Source organism: Ostrinia furnacalis, unplaced genomic scaffold, assembly GCF_004193835.3.
Source record: "Ostrinia furnacalis isolate ACB-3 unplaced genomic scaffold, ASM419383v2 OfSCF0710, whole genome shotgun sequence".
NCBI classification, from domain to species: domain Eukaryota; kingdom Metazoa; phylum Arthropoda; class Insecta; order Lepidoptera; family Crambidae; genus Ostrinia; species Ostrinia furnacalis.
This window is the reverse complement of record NW_021130949.1, coordinates 2,984,587-2,998,113: the sequence shown is the minus strand read 5'-3', so window position 1 is coordinate 2,998,113 and position 13,527 is coordinate 2,984,587. Positions and strand designations below refer to the sequence as shown.

General features: G+C 37.2%; 1 protein-coding gene across 2 annotated transcripts; it reads left to right on the top strand.

Moving 5' to 3' along the window:
• Positions 1-252: 252 nt before the first annotated feature.
• LOC114349852 (NADH dehydrogenase [ubiquinone] flavoprotein 2, mitochondrial) lies at positions 253-12,020 on the top strand. Of its 2 annotated transcripts, XM_028300436.1 has the most exons (6): positions 253-376; positions 703-822; positions 5,165-5,352; positions 5,898-6,105; positions 7,141-7,217; positions 7,399-7,501. In XM_028300436.1, the coding sequence occupies exons 1-6, from the start codon at positions 347-349 to the stop codon at positions 7,496-7,498; spliced, it is 723 nt and encodes a 240-aa protein (XP_028156237.1). In that variant the 5' UTR covers positions 253-346; the 3' UTR covers positions 7,499-7,501. The 2 variants fall into 2 exon arrangements, with proteins under 2 accessions (XP_028156237.1, XP_028156236.1); XM_028300435.1 differs by lacking the exons at positions 253-376; positions 703-822; positions 7,141-7,217; positions 7,399-7,501 and adding exons at positions 2,873-2,941; positions 11,115-11,191; positions 11,919-12,020.
• The last annotated feature ends 1,507 nt before the right edge of the window (positions 12,021-13,527 follow it).

Below are 13,527 nucleotides of genomic sequence, written 5' to 3'. Positions count from 1 at the left end.
CGCCCGTCTGTATTCCATTAGGTACGTAATCTTGTACGGACGATAGCACATCAAGCCTTACATTTTTTCTTGTTGAAAAATAGCCCTTATCATAAATACGTAAGATACCACAGTGTTAGGCTTGATGTGCTGTTGTTTGTACAAAGTTTGGTTACGTTATTTACTTCAAATAAATAGAAACTTTTGGTTAACTCGATCTCCTTTTTGAATAGATCTTTTTTTTCGTGACAGATGAGTGATAGTTGATTAGATTTTGACATGTTGACGTTTCAGGAAAACACGGATGAAATGGGCCTTTGAACGTTCGTTTTCGATTTGTTGAGTATTTGATATCTAATCCTGTGGAATGATTTCTATTAGAAAATATGTACCCAATGTAAGTACCAAGCTCTAGGCATTTTATATCTTGAATGTTGGTATTATGTGAAAAAAATATTTATCTGAATAATAAATTCCAAATCCTATTCCTTTTTTTTGAGATGGACTGTCTACTGCTTTGGGTAAAAGGAGCAACTCGCTTCCCCACATATCGTCTAGTCTGTTACAGTAGCTCCTGTTTTATTAACCTTCCTTTAAAATATTGTTAGTAAATCAACAACTGTCTATCTTGTGATAAAAACAAATATGAGGATATAATCCGTCACCTCTCCGTATGTTTTCCTTCTAAATCGTAAAGTTCATCTACCTACTTATTGTTCTCAGGTGCTTCTGAGATCCATCTCGACGACAGCAAGGCTCCCGGCCGAGGACGTGTTTGTCCACAGAGACACTACGGACAACAATGCCAACACCCCTTTTGAGTTCACTGAACCTAATATGGCTGTGAGTATTTTTTATTGCTATTCTTTCATGAAGTCACATAGAGATTTTGCTAAAACGAATCAACGGAGAAAACTAGATTGAACATAAATGTAGATATCAGTAAGGAATAATTAATTACATTACTACAACCCAATATTTCTTCCTGGAAAGCGACTCTCCTTCCCACTTACACGCACACCTCCCGTCCATAATAGAGCGACAATGTGACGTCACTCGTTCAGGTTTTTCAGAATTCGTAGAAAATCGTGTGTCAAATATTATAATATTCATACCAAATGTTGTTTAGGCCAATGGACAGCTTTAGTAAGACAAAACTTTCAATTTTAAAGGTACTTTGTAGGGTCTACAAGTAGACTTGTATTGTGTCATTTCACAATTTCAGGAAAACTTAAAGTATCTACAAGTTGGAAGCACTTAAATACTGCTATTGTATTTAATTTTCATAAATGTTTTAATTACATTAACAAGATTTGAAATTAAATAAATATTAAATGAATATTCGCAGAGCCGTTTGATTTATGCTAAACGCGCGCGGAGTGCGAACACAAATGTTGAACATTGTTCGGGGGATGTTTACAATATTCGCAATTTATTATTAAAATCGTTCAGTTAATACCAAATACGAGTACATACGCTTCATTTTACGTAATTAGTATTGTGTAAGTGATATGTTCACACAATTTCACATTGGTATCCACTTATTATTGAATGCTGTTGGTTACGCCGGAGGGAGAGTTATGCCTCTTCCTATGCTCTGTGGTTTTACTCTATCAATTTTATTCTAATGTACTATTCCTATGACGCATTCTGTTAAATAATTTTCAGTATAGAATCTGTTTCTTCTTTGGTTTGAACCTAGCAGACTTGGAATCAACCTGAAAACAAAAATGATTCGTGATTTGTGATCGCAAAGTGTACGCCAGTGATAGTTTTACTCTCGATCTTTTTATTTACTGAAGATTGTCACCAATCTGTTCTTTATTAATATTCTTTATTCTTCTGATAAGATCTCAAAAGCATTCAACAGATGCAGTCAACAGTAGAAGTGACTACTCATTTGATTAGCGAGTGGCTGTAGATTTTCCAGGACGATTGTTTTTTAGTGAAAAGTTTTTCATAAAGTAACTCATCTACTTTTGCTCTTCTAAGTGCAGCCATAATATTTACTGTCTGCTTTGGTGGCAATATCGACCAAAAGATTGAATACCCTTAAAATTGAAAAAGCAGTGGGAGTTTTGAAACTGCACGGTTCAAAACTTTAAGACTTATTCAATGACTGTGACCGAAGTTTGGGAAACGAAACTATTGGTGGAAGAAAGAGTAGGACGTGTATTTTATGTGCGCTTATTGGAGAACCATTTTTATTGCTTTTGTAAATAAACACCTTACTCACATTAATTCACACGAAACGGGACTTTAAGACTTTTTAAAGGAAGCTTTTATTTATCAGGTCAGATCCTGAATATCATTTAAAACCAGAGTACTTGTCACAACAAATCAAACGAGCCCTAACTCCACAGAGCTTCATCGTTTCGTCAGAGTTCTTACGGCCACTTTCCGACTCTATCATCAGTTGATCAGCTCTATGACGTCATGATGTTGCATTGTCATCTTACCCACTAACTTTGTGCTGAGATTGAAATAATTTCAGCACTGAGAAACCTTTTAGCAGGTACTAATTCAATCACCCAATTCTGTAGTAGTTCCTACCCACCTATTTTAGCGAAGAGATTGTATTTTATTGACGTAACTTAGGACCCACATTAAAACTTGGACGATTTGTTATCCCGATTGAATGTTCCCTAGGGATGCAATACGGTCAGGATTTGGTGCGGGGTCACCAAGGTGAACGGTTGCTCGTAATGGGATTTATTATGTCCGAATAGGGGCGGGGCACNGGGGGTTCCGCCCCGGGTGCCAACCTATGCTACGCCGCCACTGCTCTCCGTATGTTTTCCTTCTAAATCGTAAAGTTTATTTACCTACTTTTTGTTCTCAGGTGCTTCTGAGATCCATCTCGACGACAGCAAGGCTCCCGGCCGAGGACGTGTTTGTCCATAGAGACACTACGGACAACAATGCCAACACCCCTTTTGAGTTCACTGAACCCAATATGGCTGTGAGTATTTTTTATTGCTATTCTTTCATGAAGTCACATAGAGATTCATACACCTCCCGTCCATAATAGAGCGACGAGGTGACGTCCCTCGATCAGGTTTTTGAGAATATATAGAAAATCGTGTGTCAAATATTATAATATTCATACCAAATGTTGTTTAGGACAATGGACAGCTTTAGTAAGACAAAACTTTCAATTTTAAAGGTACTTTGTAGGGTCTACAAGTAGACTTATATTATGTCATTTCACAATTTCAGGGAAACTTAAAGTATCTACAAGTTGGACGCTTTTAAATACTGCTATTGTTATTTAATTTTCATAAATGTTTTAATTACATTAACAAGATTTGAAATTAAATAAATATTCAATGAATATTCGCAGAGCCGTTTGATTTATGCTAAACGCGCGCGGAGTGCGAACACAAATGTTGAACATTGTTCGGGGGATGTTTACAATATTCGCAATTTATTATTAAAATCGTTCAGTTAACACCAAATACGAGTACATACGCTTCATTTTACCTAATTAGTATTGTGTAAGTGATGTGTTCACACAATTTCACATTGGTATCCACTTATAATTGAATGCTGTTGGTTACGCCGGAGGGAGAGTTATGCCTCTTCCTATGCTCTGTGGTTTTAATATATCAATTTTATTCTAATGTTCTATTTCTATGACGCATAGTGTTAAATAATTTTCAGTATCTGTTTCTTCTTTGGTTTGAACCTTGCAGACTTGGAATCAACCTGAAAACAAACATGATTCGTGATTTGGAGATCGCAAAGTATACGCCGGTGATAGTTTTATACTGTCGATCTTTATTTTACTGAAGATTGTTTCCGATCCGATCTGTTCTTTAGTGACTTCTTATAAGATCTCAAAAGCATTCAACAGATGCAGTCAACAGTAGAAGTTGAGTGAATGACTACTCATTTGATTCGCGAGTGGCTGTAGATTTTCCAGAACGATTGTTTTTTAGTGAAAAGTTTTTCATAAAGTAACTCATCTACTTTGCTCTTCTAAGTGAAGCCATAATATTTACTGTCTGCTTTAGTGGCAATATCGACCAAAAGATTGAATAGGTACCCTTAAAATTGAAAAAGCAGTGGGAGTTTTCAAACTGCACGGTTCAAAACTTTAAGACTTATTCAATAACTGTGACCGAAGTTTGGGAAACGAAACTATTGGTGGAAGAAAGAGTAGAACGTGTATTTTATGTGCGCTTATTGGAGAACTATTTTTATTGCTTTTGTAAATAAATACCTTACTTACTCACTTTAAATTCACGCGAAACGCCTAAATATCATCTAAAACCAGAGTACTTGTCACGACAAATCATACGAGCTCAAACTCGACAGGGCTTCATCGTTTCGTCAGAGTTCTTATGGCCACTTTCCGACTCTATCATCAGATGATCAGCTCTATGACGTCATGATGTTGCATTGTCATCTTACCCACTAACTTTGTGCTGAGATTGAAATAATTTCAGCACTGAGAAACCTTTTAGCAGGTACTCTAATTCAATCACCCAATTCTGTAGTAGTTCCTACCCACCTATTTTAGCGAAGAGATTGTATTTTATTGACGTAACTTAGGACCCACATTAAAACTTAGACGATTTGTTATCCCGATTGAATGTTCCCTAGGGATGCAATACGGTCAGGATTTGGTGCGGGGTCACCAAGGTGAACGGTTGCTCGTAATGGGATTTATTATGTCCGAATATTGTGTCGTTCACATTGTAAAACTGGAATTTAACTTTGGAAAAGTCTTAATATTCATATAACTTCCAGTATCATTTAGTAGAGTTAGAGCTGAGTATATAAATTAGAGTAATATCCATATCGATATTTATATTTCTCAAAGTTAAAGGCATAAGGTTAGACTTCAAACTTGATCAAATTAAAAAAATATCGCTATAATTTGACTGCTCCCAGTATTTGCGCAAATTTTAATTATTTTTCGAGGAGGAAAGGCCTACTGCAAACTTTGCTTTAAGAAATGGCAACCAGCACGTGACCAAACTTTTATTGCCAAGTATAATACCCACGCGTGTTTCTTGCAGCCCTGTAGAATATTGCCCTGCGTCCATCTATGTGGAAAATATAAAAAAAAACTGTTAAAAAATTAAAAAACCGTATCACTTGGAGACCGACATGTCAGTATCTATACTCATCAGTGCATTACATCAAATTCTTAATGATTTGTGTTATTTTGTTTCAGAGGATTGCAGCCCTGGTTCAGAATTACCCCGTAGGAGCCCAAAGGTCGGCTCTAGGGCCGGCACTGGACATCGTACAAAGGCAGATGGGGTGGATTCCCATATCAGCCATGCACAAAGTGGCCGAGATACTGAGCATCCCTAGAGTGCGTGTTTATGAATGGGCTACGTTTTATACCATGAACAAAAGGTGGGTGAGCAACCGCAACCTATACAATCGGTTTCCTGTTTTTCATTAATGACGTTTGCATTTATATCAACACATTGATAGCTCTTCTCATGATGTTATTGAAAATGGGGGCGAAAGTTTCTTCATTTCAGATGTCTATGTAGAACGAATATCATTGTTTGTATTACTCCGAGGTAAAAATAACAATGTGATTGATGCTTGTTAAAATATTTTTGGAATATTATTAAATGAATAATGAAAGCCAGACTTTATTTTTCACCTGGAAGACTAAACAAACATAATTCCCAGGTGATCGTTAGCGTTATTTAAATTATTGTAACAAATATATATTTACAAAACATTTCCACGGGGACGGACTATTTACGTTACTTTGTTTATCAATAAAATCATAGAATCAACGAGCACAAAAACTCTTCGCCTCATTTTCGTGAGAACAATTTGTTTTACATCATTTTTTTACGTGCCCACAGGATTTGTATTTGTATGATTTTGTTTGGAAGCTTGAAAGAGGTTGGATTTTAAATGCTTACCTACGTCATTCTTAGGCGTTTCCGAGGCAAGTTCAACGTCAAGGTCTGCATCACCACTCCTTGCATGATCAGAGGGTCGGACATCATCTTGAGGGCGGTTGAAGAGGCGACCTGCTGCTCCGTGGGACAGCTGTCTTCTGACGGCATGTTTGGGGTGGATACTGTGGAGTGCCAGGGGGCTTGCGTCAACGCACCCGTGTTTGTCGTCGATGATGATTACTATGTAAGTTAAACGATCTTGTCGCAGTGGTTTTGGGTTCACTTCCTAAGCAGTATATGGGTGGTGTAAAAACATGATATCATCTATCTTGAGGGCAGTTGAGGAGGGGGCAGCTGTCTTCTGACGGCATGTTCGGGGTGGATACTGTGGAGTGGCAGGGGGCCTGTGTCAACGCACCCGTGTTTGTTGTTGATGATGATTACTATGTAAGTTAAACGATCTTGTCGCAGTGGTTCTGGGTTCACTTCCTAAGCAGGATATGGGTGGTGTAAAAACATGATATCATCTATCTTGAGGGCAGTTGAGGAGGGGGCAGCTGTCTTCTGACGGCATGTTCGGGGTGGATACTGTGGAGTGCCAGGGGGCCTGTGTCAACGCACCCGTGTTTGTTGTCGATGATGATTACTATGTAAGTCAAGCGACACCGTGAAGTAATAGTCAGGGGGCGTAGTGCGAATTTACCTCAAACACATTCGATGTCGACTGCGTCAAAAAGTGTCATTAAATGTATGACGGATTGTACAGCGCTCCTAGCGGAAACTTTCAAGAACTAAAATCTTCATATATTTTTTTAACGCGCTCCTTATAGTGACGACGTTTGATGTAAGTAAACTCACACTAAGCCCTCAGAAATGTAAACACCCATGAGTATATTTAATTCCGGATGAAATAAACTTGAATCAAACTGATTGTCTGAAATGAAAAACATCACTCATTGTTAGGGAAGCGTGGTTGAGTCGCACGATAGTAACTAAACGTCTAATAAAAGTAAACACACATTATATTTTCATCTCATTTTAATTTGTAAATGAGGGTTTTCGCGAATGAAAAATCCGCCAGATGGCAATACGTAGACGCGAGGTCCAAATGCTGCATGATTGGGTATTTTTGACATGACATTGACAGATATGTCAAAATCCACCAATCACGCAGCAGTCAGACCCCACATCCACGTCCCGCCATCTAGAGGATCTTTCATTCGCCAAAACCCTCATTGTAATTCAATAGGTACTGTAACATTTTTGTTTTGTTTTCTAGGAGGACGTGAATGTGTGTGACGTGTACAATATTATACAGACTCTAAAATGTGGGAAGATTCCACCATGTGGCCCTCAGTGAGTAGACTTTTAAAAAAGTATCACTAATCACAGTAGGCATCATAACTTATTGAAAATCTAGGCATCCGAGACAATGTGGTCTGAAAAGGTGTAGTTTATTTAACTCATTCGTTCCTGATAGGCTATCAAAGACTTTATCAGCAAGTGATGGAATACTTAGGTCTTTATTTATTTTCAGAAACGGTAGATATGCATCAGAACCAATATGCGGCTTGACATCTCTGTGTGAATGCCCGCCTCCACCAGGGTTCGGTGTTCAACCCGGTCTAGTAAAATGAAATTGTGGCCTGAATAAAACATTAATATTTTTAGTAGCTTCCTACTTTATCTCTCCTGTAATTTTATAATCCGTATCCTAGTCATGAATTATTAAAAAGGAAGCCCCCGCAACTCCGGTATCAACAACATTTTATTCTCTTTTCACGATACAAACATCAGGTACACTCCAGGTTAAGTCGTGACGGCAATTTTAGCAGAAAATTAAATATTTCACCAACGTTTTAATATCCTGTCAGAAAAACGACAGTATAAAATTCCAATTTTCCACTTGAGGCACTCTGTCCGTAAAACACGACAGAAGAATGTATAATTAGGAATGGATGGTGCTCAGATGAGGGACAATGTTGGTGAAGAATGTTGCCGAGATGCGATACTTGTTTACGAAGTTTATTTCTAAAGCGTCAAGTTCAAGTTCAATTCTCATAATGAATTGGGAGCCAAACCGCCTTTGTGTAATGAAATATAGGAGTTTATTGCGATGACGAGATTGATAATAAAGTGGCAGTTTACTTTTGTAGCAACAAAACATTCAATAGGTATATAAATATCTGCAGTTATGTGAAATTATAATGCTTTTTATTTTGTTTTATGTCTATTATTATGTGTATCACGTCACCGCATGCGTACTGACGAAGCGACAATGGTTCAGAAAGATTTCAGTGTTGGACTGTTAACGTCATTTTTTTGAGGCTCGAAACCCAAATTATATAAATACAAAGATCAGCGGCAAAATACAGTTTTTAAAAAATGTCCAGTACCACCATTCATAAAATTAATTTATTCCCAGTAAGCTGGATTTTAAAAAGCATTTTCACACTAGTGTTTTCGATTATCATCCAGCAAAATGCGCTCCGAAATTTCGCATTTACGCCATAAAACTCGGACAAAAGTTGCAAAATAAATGTGAAAGCCTTCTTTCGAAGTTATGTCGAAAATCAGTTTAACATGCAGGTAAGGGAAATTCAATTATGGGAAATAATGGACCCCGTCGAGAACAAATTTCCTCTGCACAGTTTTTAATCGAACAAATAAAGGTTTTTGTTTTTGGCAATTTTTTTTACTTGTTATTTTTTATCAAGTAATGGGAAAACTGAAATACACCTCTATTTTTCTTTATACGCAGAGAAAATAGAGGTGTTTTGTTTTAAAATGTCTTAGTCGTATACAAGTACTCTGGAAAGAGCCTAAGTACTGAATAATTTTTGTTTTATTTTTATTTTGAGACGAAAAATTTAAATGCTTTCTTTGGCAATACAACAAATTCTACTTTTTAGATAATAATAGTTGGTAATTTCAGTTGAATTAGACATCACAACTCTTATTTCTGTAATATACAGAGTATCAGTTTCAGTTTCAATATCCAAGTTGTTTTGCACCTTCCCGTGAAACTATTGTGCAGAAAATAAAATCCACAGTAAAATATTTAAACAATAACTAAATTCGGTTGAGCTTACAGTGACGGGAAATAAAACGTCCAAATATTTGGAAGGAGGCGGACGAGATAATGCAGTAGTTAATGGCGGCCGGACGTCGTGGCTGTGTTGTTATTGCTTTAGAGGCCGCCCTGCACACCGAACTGTAACATAAAATATACGGTCTTGCATTTTTTTTACAAGCTTTTAAAATAAATTATCCCGACGGATTAGCAAGCTGAAGTGGCAGTGGGCAGGGCACATAGTAGGCAGAACTGACGGCCGATGGGGCAGCAAGATTCTGGAATGTAGGCCGCATACCAGAAAACGCAGCGTGGGACGTCCAGCCACAAGGTGGTTCGACGACCTGATAAAGGTAGCAAGCAGGAAGGCGCTGGATGCAGGCCGCTACCAACCGTGCGATGTGGAAGTCATTGGGGGAGGCCTATGTTCAGCAGTGGACGTCCTATGGCTGAAATGATGATGATGATGATGAAAATGAACTATGTATTGACTGATGCGGTACCAGCCTAGCGCTTAACTCAGTCAGTGCCTGAGGTATGGGAGCGACACTTTATTGAACACCACACAAGACAAGAAAAGAAATAAATACACAAAAGAAACGGCACAATTAAGAGCGTTTACGTCTAGCGTGGCATGTCAAGTTTAGGTAATTTCGATGCTATTTTTATTCACACTAAAATAATTGTGACTGTGTGCGTGTTCTCACGCTCTATAGTCAAACCAAAATACTTTGATCCACCATCGTAAAAGTGTGCCAGGCTGTCAAGTGACAGCCCAAAGAAACTATAAAATCTTCAAATCTTCCAACACCGACTCTATAATTATAAATAATGGTATACATTAGTCCTAATCAATAATAAATACGTAAATTCTTTATCAAATAGTAAATTATCAAAGGTTTTTTACTATTTTGAGAATATTTTATACAGCCTATGTTCAGCAGAAAAAAAAAAAGAATTTTAATGGTGAGAGATTTTTTCAAATCGGTTCTATTCAAAACAAACTTTTCCTGTTTGCTATTCTTTTTTTATCCGGAAAATGCATAACATTTCATACCCACCAGCTGCGGGGGCAGCTAGTGGGTTATGTGGGGTTCTTCCTACCAGAAGGTGGGTAGCCCCTACACCCACTAAAAACCTGACTGTTTCTGCCATGATCCATATGAGTGATATGCGGGAACGCGGGACATCGCCATTGGCTGTTGCCTGTAGCATTTGTCCTTAGCCGCCACCAGACACCTCCATGTCTAGCGACCGAGGCCTGTTAAGAAGGGAAAGTTGGAGACCATAAGCTGTCCTCTTGCGCCCAGGGTGTCGGCGGCGGATAACCGGAGTGTCGGCTGAGGCCTCTCGCTCCCCCTTTCCACTGCTTCTTTCTGTGAAAGTGTTCTTTCAGCACGTAAGTAAGCACACTATACCATAAGATTATTTGTCTNACGCTCTTAAGGCTTATCTTTTGCACAGTTTCAATCAATCTGTAACGAAATGTCGTAGACCGTGTGCGAAAAATATTAATTTAATATTCCTGAAAAAGTAACTTTCATGTTTGTTTATTTGCTTGTAACGCATTTTTAAACATTTTCAGTAACTTACGAAGTAGGTATCCACATTATTTTAGTCCCGAAATCAATTTATTATAGTCCTACCAGATAAAATTGACTTTCCGAGCTCCTTTTTAAGAGCGTTTACGCCGTTTGGCGCAAAAACAGTACTTTTTCAACTCGTTACAATCATTAACCAGTAATATTACAAATATGTTNAGACTTGTTTTTTTTGACAAGTATTGTTTTTGATGGGATCGTTATATTCACGGTCAAAGTTAGGTGGTGCAACTCAGCCTTAATGTATGACGGATGTACAGCGCTCTTAGCGGAAACTTTCAAGAACTAAAATCTTCATTATATTTTTTTAACGCGCTTACTAGTGACGACGTTTGATGTAAACTCACACTAAACCCTCAGAAATCTAAACACCCATGAGTATTTTGGGTTCAATTCCGGATAAAAAAAAACTTGAATCAAACTGATTCTCTAAAATGAAAAACATCACTCATTGATAGGGAAGCATGATTGAGTCGCACGATAGTATCTAAACGTCTAATAAAAGTAAACACATTATATTTTTATCCATTTGTAGTAAATTGTAGTCCAATACTGTAACATTTTTGATTTATTTTCCAGGAGGACGTGAATGTGTGTGACGTGTACAATATTATACAGACTCTAAAATGTGGGAAGATTCCACCATGTGGCCCTCAGTGAGTAGACTTTTAAAATGTCTTATGAATCACATCAATAATATTATATGCATCATAAATTATTACAAATCTAGGCATTAGATACTTGTGGTCCGAAAAGGTGTAGTTTATCTAAATTATATGTATGTATAAAAGGAGAAACTGACTGACTTAGTGACATATCAACGCACAGCCTAAACGTCTAAACGTAGGCACTTGAAATTTGGAAGGGACGTAGCTTAGGTACCGTAGAGGTGCACTAAGAAAGGAATTCCCAAAATTCCCACGGAAACGGGTATTAGCGCGAAAATCCTTTTGTATGAAACATCTAAATCGCTTAAGTTAAGTTAGACGCTTGAAATTTGGCATGCAGGTACCTTAGTAAACTTAAAGCTTAGTTACAACAGGATATTGCAAAATTCCCACGGTAACGGGAATTAGCGGGAAAATCCTTTTGTATTAAAAATCTAAACCGCTTAAGTTAGACGCTTGAAATTTGGCATGCAGGTACCTTAGTAAACTTAAAACTTAGTTACAATAGGATATTGCAAAATTCCCACGGGAACGGGAGTTAGCGGGAAAAAACATTTGTATGAAAAAATCTAAACCGCGTAAGATAGATAAAGGAGGTAAAACGGGATCCACGCGTACGAAGTCGCGGGCGGCCGCTAATTTAACATATTAGTTCCTGATAGGCTATCAAAGACTTTATCAGCAAGTGATGAAACAGGTCTGTATTGATTTTCAGAAACGGCAGATATGCATCAGAACCGATATGCGGCTTGACATCGCTGTGCGAATGCCCGCCTCCACCAGGGTTCGGTGTTCAACCCGGTCTAGTAAAATGAAATTGTGGGCTGAATAAAACATTAATATTTTTAGTAGCTTCCTACTTTATCTCTCCTGTAATTTTATAATCCGTATCCTAGTCATGAATTATTAAAAAGGAAGCCCCCGCAGCTCCGGTATCAACAACATTTTATTCTCTTTTCACGATACAAACATCAGGTACACTCCAGGTTAAGTCGTGACGGCAATTTTAGCAGAAAATTAAATATTTCACCAACGTTTTAATATCCTGTCAGAAAAACGACAGTATACAATTCCAATTTTCCACTTGAGGCACTCTGTCCGTAAAACACGACAGAAGAATGTATAATTAGGAATGGATGGTGCTCGGATGAGGGACAATGTTGCTGAAGAATGTTGCCGAGATGCGATACTTGTTTACGAAGTTTATTTCTAAGGCGTCAAGTTCAAGTTCAATTCTCATAATGAATTGGGAGCGAAACCGCCTTTGTGTAATGAAATATAGGAGTTTATTGCGATGACGAGATTGATAATAAAGTGGCAGTTAAATACTTTTGTAGCAATAAAACATTCAATAAGTATAAAAATATTTACAGTAATGTAAAATTATAATGCTTTTTATTTAATTTTCATGTCTATTTAAGTGTATAATATGTATCATGTCGCACCGCACCGCTTGCGCACGACAATGGCCCAACACGATTTCAGTGTTGGACTGCTGACGTCAGTTTTTTGAGGTTCGAAACCCAGATTACATAAATATAAAGATCAGCGGTAAAAAAATACAGTTTTCAAAAATTTCCAATACCACCATTCATAAAATTAATTTATTCCCAGTAAGCTGGGTTTTAAAAAGCATTTTCACACTAGTGTTTTCGATTAAGTATCATCCAACAAAATGCGCTCCGAAATTTCGCATTTACCTACGCCATAAAACTCGGACAAAAGTTGAAAAATAAATGTGAAAGCCTTCTTTCGAAGTTATGTCGAAAATCAGTTTAACATGCAGGTAAGGGAAATTCAATTATGGGAAATAATGGACCCCGTCGAGAACAAATTTCCTCTGCACAGTTTTTAATCGAACAAATAAAGGTTTTTGTTTTTGGCATTTTTTTTTACTTGTTATTTATTTATCAAGTAATGGGAAAACTGAAATACACCTCTATTTTTCTTTATACGCAGAGAAAATAGAGGTGTTTTGTTTAAAAATGTCTTAGTTGTATACAAGTGCTCTGGAAAGTACTGAATAATTTTTGTTCTATTTTTATTTTGAGACGAAAAATTTAAATGCTTTCTTTGGCAATACAACAAATTCTACTTTTTAGATAATAATAGTTGGTAATTTCAGTTGAATTAGACGTCACAACTCTTATTTCTGTACTCATATACAGAGTATCAGTTTCAGTATCAATATCTAAGTGGTTTTGCTTACAATCCCGTAAAACTATTGTACAGAAAATAAAATCTACGGTAAAATATTTAAACAATAACTAAATTCGGTTGAGCTTACAGTGACGGGGAATAAAACGTCCAAATATTTGGAAGGA